The sequence below is a fragment of the Lissotriton vulgaris genome, chromosome 5 (assembly GCF_964263255.1).
Source record: "Lissotriton vulgaris chromosome 5, aLisVul1.2, whole genome shotgun sequence".
Classification (NCBI taxonomy): domain Eukaryota; kingdom Metazoa; phylum Chordata; class Amphibia; order Caudata; family Salamandridae; genus Lissotriton; species Lissotriton vulgaris.
In genome coordinates this window covers 280,682,285-280,702,214 of record NC_141693.1, presented here as the reverse complement: position 1 = coordinate 280,702,214, position 19,930 = coordinate 280,682,285, and the positions used below count along the sequence as shown (strand labels likewise).

The following is a 19,930-nucleotide window of genomic DNA, read 5'->3' as shown; positions in this document are numbered from 1 at the left end:
ACGCACACTTGAGGCTGCCAGAGAGCACCCTCAGGGTCCTTCGGGAGGCACGAAGGCCCAGCACACGGAAGTGCTACGGGGCAAAGTGGAAGAGATTCACAGTATGGTGCAGGAAGGAAAGACTTCACAATAAAATGAAGAGGGACTCCACAGTGCTTAAATACCTCACGCACTTACTGGAGAAAAAACTCAGCTCGTCCTCCTTAAGAGTCCACCTGGCAGCGATAGTCGCCTATACAAGGGGTGAGATGGGCAGGAGTTTCTTCACGTCACAGGTTGTGAAGAGATTCCTGGAAGGAGCGAAGAGGATCGCGCCACCCAAGAAGGTGCCGCCACCGGCATGGAACTTGAACATAGTCCTGACGGAACTCATGAAGGAGCCCTTTGAACCACTCCACAAGGCATCACTAGAAATGCTGACCATGAAGACAGCTTTCTTGGTTGCAATAACGTCCTTACGCCAAGTGAGCGAGCTTCAAGCGCTAACGCTGCAGGAACCATACATACAAATACACAATGACCGGGTTGTGATGAGGACTGACCCACACTTCTTGCCAAAGGTGGTGTCCAAATTCCACATGAACCAGTCCATACAGATACCGAGTTTTTTCCAAAAACCAACAAATAGCTCAGAGCGAGCCCTACACACCTTAGACGCCAGAAGGGCGGTCATGCACTATATCGAGAGGACAAAGGATCACAGGAGGACGAAGCAGATCTTCGTGTCATTCGTCAACAGTTTCATGGGAAAGGCTGTAACCAAGAACACTATTGCACGATGGATCGCGCAAACAATCCAACTCTGCCACAAACGGGCAGGGCAAGAACTAGCAGAGGGGCCACGTGCCCACTCCACTAGGAAAAAAGGGGCTACAATAGCCTTCCTGGCTAATACACCCATACAAGACATATGCCTGGCGGCAACATGGGCTTCGGTGCACACATTCACGAAGCACTACTGCGTGGATGTTCAGATGAACAAAGAAGCACAGGTCGGACAAAGGGTGCTCCAGCACATTTTCAAAAACCAAAGCTCATCTTCCACCCAGCCGCCACAAAAATGAGAAACCGCTACAAAATCTATGCACAGCATAGTGAATCCAGAAAGATTCACGCTGAAAAACGAATCGTTTCTTACCTGTCGGTGTAGTTTTGCAGCTTGATGATCTTTCTGGATTCACTAGCGAACCCACCCACCTCCGCCAGAAAGATGAGGCTGGAGAGGAAAGAGGTGGTCAAAAAAAAAAAAAAAAAAAATGGAGTAGAAAGACCTTTATGTACAAAGCGGTTAATAACTTCACCTACATAGAACATTGCCATCACTTCGGAGACGAGAGAAACACGGAAAAAAGAATCCAAAGATGGCGCCCAAGGGTGGGAGCTTCCGCGGGAAGCATGCCGACGTCACCGGAAATACACCCAAGGAGGGGTTTCGCCGACGCCCAACTGGGCGACGAAAAAAAAAAAAAAAGAAAAGACTACGAATCCGGACCCAACCACAAGACCGCGGAATATGCACAGCATAGTGAATCCAGAAAGATCATCAAGCTGCAAAACTACACCGACAGGTAAGAAACTATTCGTTTAACATCTACATGAGACCACTCGCTGAGGTGGTTCTTCCCTGGGGAATTCAGCTTGTCACCTACGCCGATGATACGCAGTTGGTGGTCTCCCTTGCGAGGGAGGGCACCTCAGACCTGGGGATTAACAATCTTACACCCTGTCTAACCAAGGTCTTAGAGTGGATGACTCCCTCTTTCCTCAAATTAAATGGGTCCAAAACTGATATCCTGCTTGTGGGATACAAAGCATCCATTAATCTTGATCCTTGGTGGCCAACCTGTCTGGGCCCCCTCCCATCCCCAAGAATCAGATTAGGAGCCTGGGGGTCTGGCTTGATTCCACTTTGGGATTTCAAGTCAAAAAAGTTGCTGCGACCTGCTACGGTCTGCTTCGAGTCCTCAGGAAGGTCTTGACTCTTCTCCCCTTTGAGGCTAGACGCCTGCTGGTCCAGTCGTTGATTCTTTCACGGCTGGATTATGCAAACGCTGTCTACCTTGGGGCCCCCGCAGGCTCCATCCAAATATTGCAAGCAGTGCTTAATTGTGCTGCCCGGCTACTCATGAATGTACCCAGACGTAGCTCGGCGAAGGCCGCACTCCGGTCTCTACACTGGCTGCCGGTTCAGGAAAGGATCCTGTTCAAAATGATGTGTATGGCTCATAAGTCCATCTCGAATACCGGCCCCACTATTCTTCGCCCTCTGTTCTGTCGACATCTATCTCTCAGACCTTTGAGATCTAATCAGCGTAATCTGTTAGTAGCACCAAGGGTGAAGCGGGCTCGCATGTGCGGCCGTCAGCTCTCTCTCCAAGCGGGCAAGTTCTGGAATCTTCTCCCCGACAACATCAGGCTCGAATCTAACCATCTGGCCTTCAGGAAGCTCTTGAAGACATTCCTGTTTCAGTGAGTGTCTGTACCTTGTTCCCAGGTCACACAGCGCTGGGATGCCTTAGGGTAGCCATGCGCTATAGAGAGTGTATTCATTCATTCGTTCATATGCAGCATTTTTAGGTGTCAGCCCAGTATTGCTCTGTGTCTGTTAGGAAGGAGTCTTGTAGCCAATATGCCTGTGCTGCTGTAGAATAATTTTGGACAAAAGGTATAGCAAATGTTGACCAAATTCGATGGTGCTGGTTTTTTTGATGACTATTCTGTAGAGTGGTGCTGTCAATGATGTACAATGTTAGCTAGTGCACCAGAGTCTCTTAGCTCAATGCTGTTAGTTAGTCGTAGCCAAATAGACAAATTTGCCCAATGTCGATTGTTTAAACCTTTTGGCACAGATAACAGTACCAGTCCACCTTCACAGGCTTTGAGCGCAGAACTGTCCATTACAGTTGAGATTTCTCTATTCACAGGGTCATAGATACTCATTTCTATGAGTTGGGCTACAGGGGAAAGCTTTGATGCTGGATAGCTCAGAAGCACAAATACCTTTTGCCAGTGGATCCTTCAGGTTTTCATATTCCTTCTGTTGTCATTACATTATGGGGCAGAGGAATGGATCAGTGATGCAGGACCACCCGTGATCTCTTGAGCCAGAAGTTGACAGGGGTCAAAAGTGTTTTGGGATAGATACTCGCAGCCCTCCAGGAGGATCACACTTTAGTAGGCTCCCCATCACGAATCACAAAATTGGAAGGGGGCTGTGAGTTAGTTATTCTGTGAAAAAGGAAGTTTGCCAAGCTGAGGAAATACTCCAAATCGGCTTGCCTGCGCTTGCTGAACATTTTCATCATTCTTATACCCTGGATCTGTTCCTCGGCTGCCATTTGCCCCTGACTTGCCCCTGACTCCTGGAAGAAATCAGTAAGTCTTTGACACACTTGAAAGCATTCTTGGACTGGTCGAGTGGGTGGGCGTTCCTAAACTGCTCATTGGTGGCTGCCTCATTCTGGGATGCTTATGCTGCTTCCCATTGCTCTTCCTCAGGCTGGCTAGTCAGTCAGTTTCTTCAAATAGAATTTACTCCGCCTGTTCCCAGCAGGAACAGAATGAACAATATGCAAGCATCAGAAACATCTTGATGCATAAAGTGCATGCACATACAGGTTTAGGGTGCCTCTTTGAAGTACTGTACCGAGGCATCCTGTGTTTATTCAGTTATTTTCGGAGTCTAAGGGGTTGTGTTCCAAACAGACCCCCCCCCCCCCCCCCCACCCCTAAAGCTGTCACGTTTGAACTAGAGCTGGATGAGTTACTGATTAACATCACCACACACCAGGTTTCCGTGGATGCTGTAGTGCAGTTTACTTGGGCGTGTACAAACTGAACTCTTCCTTAAGCATGTCAGAAGGGTCTCATACACTAATGACCTACAGAACTGCAGTAACCCAGGCATGTAAATAGATGTACAAGTGCTGGGGCAAACTAAGGCTCCCCTCTCATTCGCTTAGAAAAACAGAGGGGTGGAGAATGCATTTGGGGTGGTGGAGGGTGGACCGCTTCTGTATATTAATCAAGGCAAGTTGTTAGACATTCACACATGAGACAAAAATGGCTGTATCCTATCATTCCACTTGCCGCCAGCCGGACAGCCCCATTGCCCGTCAGGAAGGTTAATCCTTGGATTTTAGAAGAGAAGTAGCTTGAGAGCCCCTTGACCTGGCACAGAATAATGATGGCAAATGAGGTCTGGCATCGTGTGGTCTCCGAAATGGAGACCAGGCCTGAAAATATTGCCAACGAGAACTGTGAGGTGGCCTTTTACCTTGGCAAGAAGATGCAGTGCTTCATTTTATTATTTGTAATTGCAAGCATATGCCACAAAAGTAAAAGAAAGAAAAAGCATGCCACTGCCTAAACATGGATTTCCTATGATTGCATTAAAAATATTTAAATTGAAAAAAATTCAAATCATTTTACTACAACACAACAGAATGCAACCCAGTTTTTAGTTTGAATGCCTATCACAGGAAATGTAACTATTACTAGTGCAAAGAAAATATACTAACGGTTTTTAATGACTGTACCCTGAACATCTAGTTTCAACACAGGGGGATGATTACAAAAAGAAAGAATTTAAAGAAAAAAGTGTTTTAGTATCGACTCTCCACCCCGTCGCTGAAGTGCACCCCTTTTTATGTGGACGTGTTCATGTGATAAGGTGACGTGTTGCTACTCGAAATGCAAGACAGGCAATGAATGAGGAGGGCTCACCCATTGGCACAAGATATGTGATTTGTGGGATAGAAGCAATAAACGCCAGTTAACAGACCAATGGACACAGTGGGAGGACCTAAACCACCAGTGTATATTTTTGTATTTTTTTTTTTGTACTACATGAGGCTAATGTTAAAGCTAAAATGGTCTCTATGCCAGACCTAAAAAGTTGAGTAATGGTACTTTTGCTACAGGTGAGCTTATGATGATCCTTTTAAAAGCGAAGTACATTTTCACTGATTCCACTGGTTTTGCTCAGCTCCTACCCTTTTGTGAAAATTGGATGCAGCACTCTAGATAATCACACTGTCCATATTTACTGGTTAGATGCAGCATTCTCCCTGACTGTGCTTTCGTTTTGTTGCAGGTTGGTGCCCTCTGCCCGCTTCTACCCTCTAAGGATGCATTGCATTCGTGCACTAATGCTGCTGTCGGAGAACACACGGACTTTTATCCCTTTGCTGCCCTTCATCTTGGAGGTAGGTCACTTTTCAGCTCTCATATGAAATTTGAAAGGGATATGGGGTAGAGTATGTGGACCGGCATTTGCGCTTGCAGCCTTGGATATCGGTTTTGATGAATTTGGATCTTTGTTGACCTGTAATGGACAGCAGGGGTGTGTGTGCACCTTTTTCTGTCGGAGTATGTATTTTTATTAACAAGTACCAGCATATTCTGTCAAGAGTTAAGTGTGGATGTGTAAGAACATAAGATAGATGTTTGTGTGATGTGCGCATGGCGCACTGGTCTTTATCAAGTTCTTTGTATGTTAAATTGATTTGTATGTCTGCACTAACCAATATCTAGTTTACACTGTTAATGAGATCTAAGGCACTACATTCATAAATGTGTGTCCAAAACCAGCATGCTAATGCTGTCACCCATGTGTTTACCTGCAAGACCTAGGAGTTGTATTTTATTAGGCAAATGAGATCTGACCTGTGAAAACAACCAGTTTGTTGCTTCCTGCTCAAACTTTGTTGCTTTGTAATGAGCCTCCGTAACGTATACATTCACACTGTAACCTCTGTTTCAAATTGGGACATGAGCTGCAAAATATAGTGCCTGTCTTTTAATTTAAGATCCGCTGTGTCGGGTAAGGGCTCTGGGTTGGTTGCAGGGGGGCATGTATGGCATATGTGCACTATGTGCGTGTTGCGAGGGTGGATTAAGGTGAGCATGGAGTGCATCTGTAGAGCTTTCTTTACTGTTTGGCGACAGAAATCCATTTTGGATCCCCTGTGTGTGTGTATGGAACACAACAGGCAGTAATGCATGGTTACTGATAGTGGTAGCATTCCTGTAGGTCCTCTTGATGCAGATCAGGATGTAGGCAATGCCCCTATGAGAAAAGCACAGACCAAACACTCTTTTCATTCTTTCCTCAGTTGTTTTCCCCAACAGACTGTGCGGTAGCTGAGTGAGGAAGCCTCTCCCTCTTTTATTTTTGTTTGGGGGCTCTCTAATAGGGAATCCTCATACAAACCCTCCTTCCTGATACACTAAAGGTCAAAGACTGTTGCCTAACTAGTCTGGGTGGGATACACATAATGGCAGGAGGCACCAGAAACCGGTTCCAGATGAGGACCAGGAGAATACACATTTTCTGTAAACTCTGATACATACTCGCTAGAAACTCAGGACAGAGTTTCCAAAGATCAGTGACAGAATCCACTCAGTAGGTTCAAAGGAATTACTTGAGCGACAGAGCCAGGATCTCCGATTGCTGGCGCCCTTACCAGGGTGAACAAACTGGGCGAGACCCATGCTAGAAATGCTTTAGACAGCCTGGAGAAAAGGAGGAACTGTCTGCTGGAGAAAGCCAATAAATGCGATGCATCTCCCAGAGGAAAGCCTGCCATGTGTAGTGCTTGGATTAGCTGCTCAGTGAGAAGGCTCCGGACAAAGGGGGTAGAGCCACAACAGCCATCCAGCCTTCCCCCACTTCCAGCCGAAGGCTCACTGAATACCTTCTTCGGAGACCAAATAGACAAGGAGAGCACCGCCAATGTAGAGTGCCAAGTCGATTAGGGCCCTTCAATGCCGAAATCGGGGGAGTCATAGGCACCTAGTCTTGTGGAGGCACTCGATGCCAGGCAGAAGTGGCTTTTCATCCATCCAGAGATCACCACCAAACCGCCCCAGGACAACTATCCACCACGCTGCCACAGGTTTAAAGAACTCGGGGGTAACCTTTGAGGAGGAGCTCTCGCCTTCGCATTGTAGCATCTGATGCCCAAGAGGCATAAGGACAAGGCTACAAGCCCTTCACCCCAACCACCCACATCCAGGCAGTCACCACAGTCTCAACATCCACAACTCACTTTCCTCACCACCATCAGTCTCCTGGCAAGTCAGTGGACTCCTTCCCAGACCCAGGCAGTCCCTATGTGGAAAGAAACAAATATGATCAGCCTCTAGGGATAGGTAACAGGGACGATCCCTTGGACAACTATAATGTCTATTGTATGGATGACCCCGATCCAGAACCATACCAAGCCATCCCTGCCTGATGATGCCACTGCGTATCATGCAGCAATTTAGAGGACGACCTGTAACCATAAAGTTGATCAACATACCTTACAGGAGGAGGAGGAGGATGCCTTCTTAGTCAAGAACCTCTCCAAAACCGAACGCACAGTACTTCCCCATCTCCAAGGGGAAGTTCTGCTGTGCTTCCAATAGTGTCAACACTGGCATCTTGCGGAGCCGCCATGCATGGATATGCATCTCTGCATTTGGGCCGGAGGTAGACTAACTCCTCCCCAACATTTTATTAGATGGAGAACATCTTGTTGAAGCCCAGGTGGATCAAATGTTGTGAAAAAAATGAGGACACAGAGATAGCAAAGTACATGTGTGCACTGCATTCTACAAATCTGAGGGTGACCTTTCCCAGGCAAGAACCCAGGGATGGTACAAAGACCTCACCTCCGACTCAAACCTACCTGCGCCATCAGCAGATCTTTCATGAGTCACAGGCAAGCAGAGGAGGTCAAGGGCAAGCAGAGGAGGATAATGGGAGAACCAGAGCAAAGGCAGGAGTAGAGGCAAGAGTCGTAGTGTGCAAATGCTGGTTTGGCCTCGCTACTCCATGATCACACAACAATAATTGGGGGCTGAATAAAGGATTACGCCCCCACCCCTTCCCTGGAGTAAACCACGCATCACCAATGGGTTTTAGCAGTTGTTCAACAGGGCTACGAATTCCACACCACTTCTCCCCCAGATATAATATCCTGCCGACACCGTCTCAGCCAAGACCAGGTCATTCTTCTCAAGGAGCAGGTCCAGCTGTCCTCCAAAAGAGAGTGATACAGCTAGTGCCACCACGCCAACGAGGCAAAGGCGTCTACTCACTGTACTTCCTCATCCCAAAGAAGTATGCCTCCCTGTGGCCCATACTGGACCTGAGGCCACAACATCCTGCATAGCACTTTCATATGATAAACTTACAGGGTGTCCTCCAGCTGCTCTGTCAAGGGGAATTCATGATGACACTAGACTTAAAAGATCGCTACCCCCATTCCCCACCCACCCTGCCCTTCACAGTACCTTTGGTTTTGCAGAATGAATCCTTTTTTGGATTCACGCACTGTGCATTATTCTGCCATCAAGTGGTTGGGTCCAGAATTGTTCTCCCCCCGCACCCCCATTTTTAGGTCTCGCCTGTCGATGCGCATGCGCATCGAGCAAGCGAGACTATGGGGGCTTATCCACTCTTTATCCAACTTGCAAGGAATCGTGGCGATTCCTTGCAGTGCCCGTGACTTTTAAGCTCAATGCGCATGCGCATTGAGCTTAAAAGCGCGTGCACATAAGTTCCCTCATCCGCACGTCGCATTTCTCATCCCCAGCTCCCCTCCCCAGCTCCGCCCCCTCACTTCTTGATTGCACGGCCGCTAGGCCGTGCCTCCCCTACTCTCCTCCCCCCTCCTCCTCCTACTCTGCCTGCCGCATCCGCACGGCGCATTTCTCATCCCCAGCTCCCCTCCCCAGCTCCGCCCCCTCACTTCTTGATTGCACGGCCGCTAGGCCTTGCCTCCCCTACTCTCCTCCCCCCTCCTCCTCCTCCTACTCTGCCTGCCGTGTCGCACCTCTCCCCTCTCCCCGCACTCCTCTGCTTTGTGCCTGTCGTTCCGGTGTGCTTGTGTGCCATTAATCTGCTGCATATGCGTCAAGTTCGCGATATACAAACCTTGATAAATAAAATAAATAAATACATGAATTAAGTGAACAAAGTTGCACCGCCATTTTCGAAATGTGAAGCGCAAACAGTTGCGATACATGCTCGCAGGAAGTACTTCCTTTTAGGGGGACTTCAAGTTCTGTAATAATTGAATTTTACTTTTTCTCCACAACACTCCGTTTATCATCATCGAGTGAGTGCCCTGTGGTAATTTATTTCAGCCATAAGCACCGAGAAGCTTTTGCCAGCTAGCTTAGACTCAGCACAGTTTCCCTCAGACTGGCACCAGTGCGCCCCTCTGGAAAGCCGCTCGAATGGTTCCGTCTTTATCAAGATGTAAACTTTACCTTGATCTTTTGCAAACAGAGACTTGAAACGTGGCCATGGCCTGTCACTTGAGCGTGTTTACGTCGGGCCTTTCTAACGGGCCGACAGCCCTGGCCCCTCTCTTCTGTACAGCGTGTCAAGGCGCGTGTTTAATAACACGTGCGTGTGGCCTTTACTTTTACACAATGCAGCCATTGTGGCGTACAGTACAGCAGTTTATATCCGTGCAAGATTGGTGACCTGGAGCAGCTAGAAGCCGGTCGGCGCCTCTCCGTGAATGAGTGGAGCACAATACAAAATTATGGAAAGCCGTGACCTTCAATCCCGGCTCTCTCCTTGCCAGCCAAAGGCCCCGTTTAAGACTTTGAGAATGTATTTGATTTCTTGTAGTTCCTGGGAAGTATTGTGCGGTCGGAACCTCAGTGACCCGCAGTGCAGCTCCCCCAATGGTTTCCACAGCAACTTCTGGCCTCACTGAAGAATCGCTTTTTGTGTCGTGGCATTAAGTGAGGTGTAGGCCTGTAGCTCCGCGCGCCTTAGTAACCCACTGCTCCAGCCACTAGAAAGGGGGAAATGGACCTGCTTCATAATTAGGGCTTTAGAAAAGGCATCTATGGGCACACTGGTTGTTTTGTTCTGCTTAGTTCCCTAATTGGAATTTGGCTAGTGCTGGAGACAGAAACCACTTACATGGCTGCTGTACGTGTTCCTCTAGCGCTCCTCCTTTATCTAGGCAGTTGTTTGACGATTAGGGCAGACTCGCCCTCTACCTCGGATGACTTCAACTCCGTGTCGGGTGACTCTTTCTCCTGCCACGGTACCTGCCAGCTGACCTACCCACTACACACTTCTCCACAGGTGAGCTTAACACTCTATTAATCTACTCCTAAGGTGCGTCATGAGAACCCCCACGCCCCCCAAACCTTAACTAGATGTGTAGACCTCACTACCACAAACCCGCCCCTTCCCTAGGCTAGACACTAGGACTACGGTCCCTTACTCCTGCACTCCTTTAGGGTCCTTCACTTATGGCTAGCAATGTTGCATTCCAAATGCTATAGGTGTCACATTCGCAAAAGTTATAACTATTGGCATTGAAAATGACAAAGCTATCAATTTAGCGATTTTAAAAACCAACAAATAAATAAAATATTTGTCATTTACAAGACCAATAGCTCCAACTTTTCTAATGCGAGACCTATTGCATTTCCAATGCTTGTTTGTGCAAGTCATTGACTGCCATTTGGTTGTATGTCCATCCCCTGTGAGACGTCAGATGGCACCCCGGACGTTCCTGTGCGTAGTAGTCCTCTTCAGATTATGTTTTCTGTCATTTGGTCTAGAAGCACGAAAAAGGACCTACGAAGAATTATTGGAAAAGAATAGAAAAGTAAGAAAATCAACCAAATTGCCGAAGTCCTTGGACAATAAGTCCCAAAAGGCATCTTCCGCTTTGAAGCACTCTTCGACTGAAGGACAGCCAAAACAGAGAGAGCCCCATGGATCCCGACCAAAGGATACCGATTAGGGCAGGACACTCTCAAAACCTTTGACGCAACCATCCTCTTGAGCGGGAGCGAGAGACAAAGGCAAGGCATCGGAGATTGTAGACCCTTCAACGGTGGAAAAGGGACCAACACCGAACAAAAAGCGCTTGAGGTTGAGCGCAAGAAGAGAGCTCGACTCTGAAATAGCTGCCCTTCTACAGAGAAAGAAGAGCATTGTTAACAGCAAAAATGATTTCATACTAGCCAACATAAGTTAGGAGGCACTGCATAGACATATCTGTGCTAGACATACACTGACCAGGGAGGCTCTCTTATTTAAAATCCCAAAAATCCTCCCAAAAGCCTTGCCGGATAAATTGTCTAGAAGCAAGATACAAACTCATACTGTGAGTTAATTGGAATTCCCTTCGGAACGCCCACAATAATAATGCATTTACTGAAGTTAAGACTGAATGTTTCATGTAACAGATGCTCTGACTATGGGAATGGCCAACAGGCTACCTGAGTTCAACTGTGCTAACATAGTGTTGTATGGAAAGTTGTGTTTTATACAGTGGTCATGGTTGGGTGAGAAGTCTGGTGGAGTGGGCGCCTGTCTTGCGACTGGTTAATCAAACCTTTGTGAGGAGGATTTACAATTTAAACTGTGCTGTGGGGTGCATCAAATAGAGTTTTGGTATCGCAACCCTCCACCTAATCAGTTGCAGTTCTGTGTGATATTTTGGATTGTGGATCTCATGGAATGGCATGAATGTTTTCCTTTGCCACCACCTTAAAGAGCGTTTCTTGGATTGTATAGTATCTTTGTAGCTGGCCTGCACTTGAGTGTGGGTTAGGTGAAAAACATCAGACACCAGTGACTGATTCTAGTGTACAGTGCTTTAGTTTGCTGTTGATCTTTATTGTTGGTACATCTTGCAACTTTCTTCCTCAATTTCCCAGTTCCTGAGGGCCCCTCTTGCCGTGTTTCCAGTACGTATGTATTGTCCTCAGTGCCCACTATCTTATTTGTTACCTGGTCATTATTTCTGTAGGTTCATCATCCTAGAGGTCCTTGTTCCCCTGGTTCTTAATTTCATTAGTCCATCTCCTGATAAGATGCTACCCAGAGAGAGTGTCCCTTGTATTGAATGAGGCCCTATGATTCTGGTTATATCTGGGGGAATATATTGCCTGGCATCTTATGAGTATCTTCGATAGCAGCCAGGTTTGTGGTGCAGCACAAAGGCCATCTCGAGCCAGGACTCGAGTGTAAGAACTAGGAGTCCGTCTTTCAGCCTCCTGACCACTCAGGGTGCTGAGGTGAGTGGAAGCTTGAGTGGCATTGCATTTGTGACTACCCAAGAGCAGTTACATTGCATTGCCAATTCACAGATTACAAGTTTAACTACTCTGAAGGATCACTCTTCATTTCATAAATTTCGGTAGTTATTTACACTGAGAAAAAAAAAGGTGGAGGCCTGAATGTTTTTTTTTATTCCGGTCGCTTGCAGAGCAGTGGGTTAATGCTTGCATGTGTGAAGCCTTTTGGAGTAAAGTTTGGGGTGAAGAGGTTTAGTGTAATGGAAGCAATGAAGTAGTGGTGTTTTGGTGGTTACAGCATGTTGACAGTGAAGATGTGGTGTCATTTAGTTTTCGGTTTTTGTGATGTACCTTGTGAAGCATCTGCTGGTCAATTGTACAGGCTGTCCTATACTGTTATATGGGTGTAAGGTATCGCACGGTGGCTAAGAGTGAATGTATATAGCATTCGGTGTCACCCATTGGTCAGTATTTGATGGTGGTTGTAAGTAGCGTTGAAGTGGGGGGGAAAAAATTACACAATTTTGTAATGCGAAATTCCACAAATTTTGTTTGACACGAAGTTCGGGAATTTCTTCAGTGTTTTTAAAGTTTTGCCCAGGCCTGAACGTATCCCTCTGTCTGAATTAGACTTCTGCAAAGTAGGAGAGGGGCATTCTTTTCACTTCTAGTAGCCCATCTTACTGTAGCACCTCACCTCCTATCCCTCAACATAAACTACTCCTTTCTGCTCCACCTCTTGCCTCCATTAGAAATGACGAGTCTATTTCATACACCTGGAAAAACTGCTCCGTGAGATTTGTGTTCTTTGCTGACACTAGCCGACCTAGGCTTTTTGCCTTGCGAGGTTCATAAAATGTATGCACATTTCAATCTGTTATATTGATAATATAATGCATGCATACCGATATTTCAAAACTGACATTAGAAGACTTTGAAAAAATGTGTGGAATGTATTTTCTCCATTGACTTGTATTGAAGCATAAGCAATTTAAGGAGGGAGGCCGCTTCAAAAATCGGGGGTCTCCCGCCTGATCAGGGTTGGTTTGCATGTATGAATCAATGGGCAGCGCTTTAGATAAAAGCTAATTAAGCAGGATATCGCCCAGTAATTTGTGTCCGTTTGGGGCGGCATCGGTCTGGTTCTTTTGCAGGTGGTTGCTGCATTAGGTTGGAAAAGCCATGAGTACTTTAAGAGGCCTATATTTTTCCCGACGGTTTTGTTCCAGGGATCTGAAGTTGAAAGGTGTGATGTTCACTTTCAGGTTCCTTCTGCCTTGCTAGTGAAGCTACAGAAGAGCTGGGGTGGGGTTGTGGCGAGGGCCGCCGCGCCCGCCTGAGGCCCGCTGCGGTGACGGACACAGAGGCAGCTTGAGTCGGCCGCGTGTGGTCTGCTGCTGCCCAGTTCACCGTCCCTGGGCCCTCGCGGTGCGGCCTGTGCCGGGTGGGCCAAAGCCTGCCCGCTCGGCGGCAGACCACCTCAAGGTTCAAACTCGCCTGCTGGCAGGAGCGCTCCCTCACCCCCGCCACCTGACAGCCTCGGGCCTAGCCTCGCGCCTCCTCCCCCTGCGGTCGGGCTGCGGTCTCGGCCGCCTCAGGAAGCCACGCGCCGGCGAGCGCGCAGGAGGAAGCAGCCCGCAGGCCTCGGCCTCGCGCCCCCGGGGACACAAGGGCCCCGCTTGCCCCATCCCCTCCGGGACCGGCCGTCCTGCCGGCTGGTGCGGTTTTCGGATTTATTTATGCACACACGGATATTTCGAAAGCCCTCTCTAATCAGATCCTGCTGCAGGAAGGCTGCGGTTACTTGCTGCTGCAGGCGGCCCTGCGAAACCACATCCGATGAGTCTGTGCGAGCCAGCGACACTTTCAGATCTTCCCCAACTCTCTCCTCTCCCCCTCAGCTTCACACCCCCGGGCCTCTCGGCGCTGCTTCGCACACATGGAATGTCACCACGCATCCCTTTCGATGCTTCCAGGAGCTGCAGTGAGTGCAGCCCCCGCTGTCCGCCTCACTGAACCTCATACTGTGAGAGTTTCCCCTCTCACGTCGAGGATGTGGTATTAGGGTCCAAAGCCACCCTGTCCTTGAAACTTTTTTTAATTCTTGTGTTTGGGCTCAGCTCTTAGAAGCCTAAAATGGGGGCGACCTTGAGTGTCGTGCATTTTGTACGCCTGGGCGACCCTCGGATTCTTAGTTTTATCTTTACCAAAGAGCCATTTCCTACCCTGCTATAATTGTGCATGTCACTGGCATCGCCACCATTCGTGCTCCTCCTGCCACCTTTACACTGTGCCTCTAGCCTCTCATACTCCTTTCCCGCTGATTCTTCCTCCGCTACTCTTTGCTTTCCCCTGACCAATGTGTCTCTCTCTGACTCTCGAACATCTTCTCTTGCCCTCTTCGCCCCTCTGCAGACTCTGCCTCTTTCCCCTCACCCCCACACCCATCCCAAACCCCTCCCCCTTTTGTGTCCCGATTTTCTGTCCCTCTTCCCTTGCTCTTGTGTTTTTATTTTCTCTCTTCCCCTTTGGTAATTTTTGCCCCCGTTCCTAGAGTCTCCGTAGTGGTTGAGGATTATGGATACTGTTGCCTTAAGATAGGCAGACTGTTGGATACAATTTAGGAGTAGCCCTTTTAAAAGCGACTTGACCTTTTTTATCTGTTTCATAAGTAGAGCCCAATAAATTGGTTGCACTAAATATGGCTCCAAATGAATTTTCCCTAGAAAAGCCTAGAACACTGGAACTACATAACAATGGATGACTCGTGGTCCACTAAATTAAGCAGCTAGGAAAAGCGAATGATGTGGCAAGAAAGGCAACATTTGCAGCATATTCTGTTAAAGGGAAATTATGTACCCCGTTCTGTAGTATTATCATCTAGTGGTTGTTGTATTTCAACACCGTGATTCAAAAATATGAACCCTAAAAATATAGAAAAAAAATTCTAACGAGGAAAATGTAAACATATTAACTACAGTGAAAAATATTTGCAATTAGTGTTATTCTCGCATGAAAGCCAGGAACGCAAGTTTATGAACCCCGTTCTTTCCACCTTCATCTAGAGAGTAATAGCCTGAGAGTAACATCTTGAGTGGAACATCTGCAGTGTTGCATTCAGCAAGAAAACCAGCCTACACGTACTTTGTCTTGTATTGAAATGTATCTGTCTTATTCTGGGTTTTCACTCTTTAAGTCTGGGTTGGAAACAACTTTATATTTTTCTCAACCCAGTTGTTTAAAAAAAAAATCATAACCTACGGACATGCAAACAAATACACAGGGGCTGTGGATCAGACCGCTTCACCCCCGAGTCTGTTAAATTGTCATTGATTTTTTTTCTTTCACCCACCACTGCATAAATCATGCGGTACTGGTTATAGCCCACTTCCACTTTTATACATTTTTAGGTCTCTCCTGCGTAGACAGTGTAAGCTGTCGGTTTGCGAAAGACCTATTGTGAAGGTAGATTAGGGTTAGAGTCCACCTATTGCTTGCCATTAGTCAGTTTTATTGTTACTCTCATCTGCTTACTTATTTGTAAGCTTATGTGTTTTTCTTCCTCTTCATGTGTTTATTCCACCTCTGGAGGATGGCCTCATTACTTGCCTCCTGCTTCTTATATTCCAGGCACTACTTTTTTTCTCTTTGTTGAAGCAATCCATGAGGGTAGCTATGTTTTCCACGTCTCCCTTGTGTAAATACTCTCCACCCCCTTTGCTGCACTCGTGTTGCTTTCTCTGTTCCATGTTGCGCTCTCCCTTGTGCGCTTCTCCACCAGTGTTTTCTTGTCCGTTTATTTCTTCCCACTCCAGCTCCATGTTGCTCTAGCCCATGTGCTCGTCTTCGTTTCCCTCTGCCCTCTGTGTTGTTTCTGCCCCTATGTTTCTCTCATCCGTGCAATCCATGTTGCTTTAGAAAAAAATATGCTTTTTTTGTTCACTGATCCAACTCAGATAAGTAAATAAAATTATAAAAGGACATTTTTCATTTTGAAGGCCTACGCCGTGTGCCTACAAAAGGATGCAGCCAGTCGCGTTTTAGGCTTTTCTTTTCCTGCTCTTTGGCCATACCACACGGCATTGGGAATGCTTTACAGCACCGCTAAAAACCATTGCCAAAGTCAGTTGGTTTAGATGAATGCTCGTTCCTTATCAGATGTGCACATCTGCCTAAAATGCAGTGCACTTCAGTGCGAGGGCTGTTGCCACTCTTTTTATAAAAAAGATTCACTTACCAAAGTCCGATCTTCTAATTTTGCAAGTCTCTTTTTTAACTAGTCCAGTTTTTGGCTTACCCTCTGTTCACAGTGCTGGGCCTCTCGAAGTATTTCATTCTATGAAGGAGCAGCTCTGCAGAACTGTATTGTACACTCCTTTAAGATTATGTGACCTGATAAGAGATGTTTTAAATTCAGGATGACAAGTCGTAGTAACATGCAAAATATTGGGGATTAGGAGTGACCTATAGAAATATCTCCTGCTTTGAAGACAGTGCTATGTAAACATAAATTTGCATGACAAAAGAAACAAAATGCTTTTATTGGAAAGAAAAAAAACATCGGCCCCGTTTCAACAACATTCTTATTGGGTTTTTACTTCCAGCTGTCATTTCTCCAGTCAGTCATTCGGGGATATTGACTACATCTGGGCCAAATTCTCACATCTTTAATATCTGTCCTCGGCAGGGGAAATAGGACCAGTTAACCTTTGCAGAGTGTCTCTCTCGGTCTGCCAATTTCTTATGCAGAGTCTTTGGTGAATAGCATATCTGCAAAATGTACAGCATTTGGCAGATTATGGGGAAAGGTTGTCAAGTTCATAATTACCCGCAAAAAGAAACGGCGGTGGAATTGCAAATTTTAGTGGCCCCTTGTTATGGTGTAGCATAAAACTGGTTGAAGCAGCTGTTACTTCTTAGGGCAGGATTTGTAATCACTTTGGTCATGGTCTGTGCAAATCTGGCTTAGCGAAGTCACTGATTTTGATCAGAGCTATTTAAATATTTGACTTCCCTAAATTAAGTCACCCACTTGGTCCTTTTTGTTTCTTTTAATTGGAGAATATTAGTGTGGTTGTAGCCATGCATTGGAAGGGTGCCTGCTGCGTATAATACACAACTGCATGGATGATGCTGGACGCACTACCTCTCTATAAACTGGTTTACAAACCAGTTTCTGGTTCGTACACTGAGGCGGAACATACTTTATAATGGAGGAGAACTTGTTACCTAGGAGTAACTGAGTCACCATATGGTAACCTGACGTTGTTGTCAAAAGAGGATATTAGGAGGGACGCTAATATGGGTAACCCCATTGTCGGAGCCATGATTTTACTTTCAGCAAGTTATATTTTTACCACTCACTCTGGAGTTGGGGCAAAGAGAAAGGATCCAGTTTTCTGCAGTGTGAGTGGCTAGACTGCACAGCGGGAGCTACAGAAAAGGCTGTGACCTTCAGTAAGAAGCACTGTCACCGAGAGTGCAGCAATGAAGGTTGCTTCTTGGAGATTTGAGTGGAAGAAAATGTGTGCATCTAGGGCAGAGGTCTTCAGGCCTTTGGGGGGACAGGGGGGGGGCAGTACAGGTGTACATTGATTACCGAATGGGATAGTGGTCAGGCCCAGAGAAGCGTTTATTGTACCCCTTGGAAGCAAAGACAAACATGCCGGAAATAAGTAAATAATTTCACACCCTGGTTACTGACAAAGGATGACAATATTGACGCATTCAGTATGACCCGTCATCCAAAAGCATGCCGGCAATTGTGTATTCAAATGCACTTTTAAAACAGATAACTGAACAGATCTGCCATGCTTGAATTTCTAAATATGTTTTAAGCTGCCAATTGGCCTTACTTTTCGTGAAATTGGCACCACTTCTTTTGAAACACCTCTAGCCAGTTCTGGCATTTCAACCAATAACGAATTGCATTTTGGACTTGTAGTTTCATGTTTGACATTGTAAAGATGCGGTCAAAATACTTGCATGCAAACTAGTACTTTTGGCAGAAAAGCCACAACTAGCTGAATATGTCACACATGACATGAGGCCATTTACCCACGGGGTATGATAATGCGGCTAAGTAAAAGGTAACCAATGCAAACACAAGGAGATGATGGACGGAGCGCTAAAACCTATCAGATACTCACCCCCAGTCACAGGTCTGCGTTGAATCCATTATCATTCTTTAGCTCACTTCACTGCCCCAGTTCAGACCCAGCCATATGTAAAACAGTCTTGACTCTGTTACTCATGGAAACAGTCCAGCCCAAGCTGTCAAGCCAGGTCTTCCCTGGACAGGAAACAAGCATCCTGGGACCGGTTTCGGGGTAACACCCCTGATCAGCCAGGCTATCTTTAATCCAGTGGCAAAGTGAGCAAGAGACACACGCCCGGGCATACCCTGCCAACTTGGGTTGAACAAAGCAAACACAAGGAGATGATGGACAAAGCGCTGAAACTTTTCAGATACTCACCCCCGTCACAGATCTGGATTGAATCAATCATCGTTCTTTACGCCACCAGATTCAAGCTAGCCTGGCTGATGAGGGGTGTTACCCTGAAACCGATCTCAGGATGCTTGTTACTGGTCCAGGGAAGACAGTTCGGGCTGGACTATTCCCATGGGGGCAGGACCAAGACTGATTTACGTACAGCTGGGTCTAAACTGGAATGGTGTGACGTGCAAAAAAACAATATATTTAACCCAGATCTGTGACTGGGAGTGATTGTTTGCTTAATTTAGCATTCCGTGCATCATGTGTTTTTTGCATTTGTCACCCTTAGTGGGAAGGGTATACCCAGACGTGGGTCCCATGCTTGCTATGCCACCAGATTCAAGTTAGCCTGGCTGATGAGGGTTGTTACCCTGAAACCGGTCCCAGGATGCTTGTTTCTGGTCCAGACATGACCTTCCCTGGCAGTTCAGGCTGGTCTGTTCCTATGATCTGTGACTGGGGGTGAATGCTTGATTAATTCAGCATTCATCCATCATTTGTTCTTTTTCGCCTAAGTAAAAGGTAACAATGAGCATCATTTTTTTTCCAAAATTCTTTGACGCCCCTAAAATTGCTTACACGCTTTAACTTATTTGCTTGCAATATTTTTTCAATTTCTTGCGTGATTTATTGTAAGAAAACGGTAACATAAATATTACTTTTGACTTATGCCCTCAAATCGCCCTGGACATTTTTTAGCTTGCTCGCTATTTGTATATTTAGTGTGAGAGGCTAAAACGTACAAATAAAAAGCAGATTTTTTAAATTTTTTAAGGATGTGCCCTCAAGCTCCATACATGCAGCTTGTTTCCAGTATTTAATCTACAACAAGATATTTGTGAGAACATATTTGCCTTTTTGGGTTTTTTTGGGTGTGGAAGTTGCGAAAATATTCTCCATTGGGGAAGGGAATGGCATTAAAAGTTTGAAGACCATTGGTCTAGGGCCTGTGGCTGTAAGTTAAAAGTACACCAGTCGAGGTTGTCAGGGTTCTCGTTTTCCTTAGGAGAGAGGTATATCGAGCGCCCCCTCCCGATGGCGTCCGGTACACATGTACTCTGCTGGCTGCCGCAGCTCCTCCTGCCCCGCCGAGTTTGAGAGTCCCGAGGCGCTGTCGTCCTTTACCGATGCTAATGTGTCCTGACAGGTGCTCGGAATATGCGCTTCAGTCAGAGCTCCTCTTGTAGAGCCCGGGGGCCAAGGGGGGGCACGGAGATTCATACGCACAAAAGGATTCTATATTTAGTGAAGATGCTTGGGGGAGGACGGGGATTAGACCGGGGAGGGAACTCTGCGCTGACTTGCCGAGTGTTACCTCCGCCAGGTGTTTAATCACTGTCAGCGGCAAAGACCCCCCTGGGAGATCTGATCTATACCGG

At 46.7% G+C, this 19,930-nt stretch overlaps 1 protein-coding gene across 1 annotated transcript in view; it reads left to right on the top strand.

The window, feature by feature from the left end:
- Window positions 1-19,930, top strand: part of NOC2L (NOC2 like nucleolar associated transcriptional repressor) — a 418,727-nt gene that overhangs the window by 211,870 nt on the left and 186,927 nt on the right. Inside the window, exon 12 of the mRNA XM_086921428.1 lies at window positions 5,096-5,207. Within this exon, the coding sequence (XP_086777554.1) occupies window positions 5,096-5,207 (112 nt within the window). The remainder of the gene's footprint in view (window positions 1-5,095; window positions 5,208-19,930) is intronic.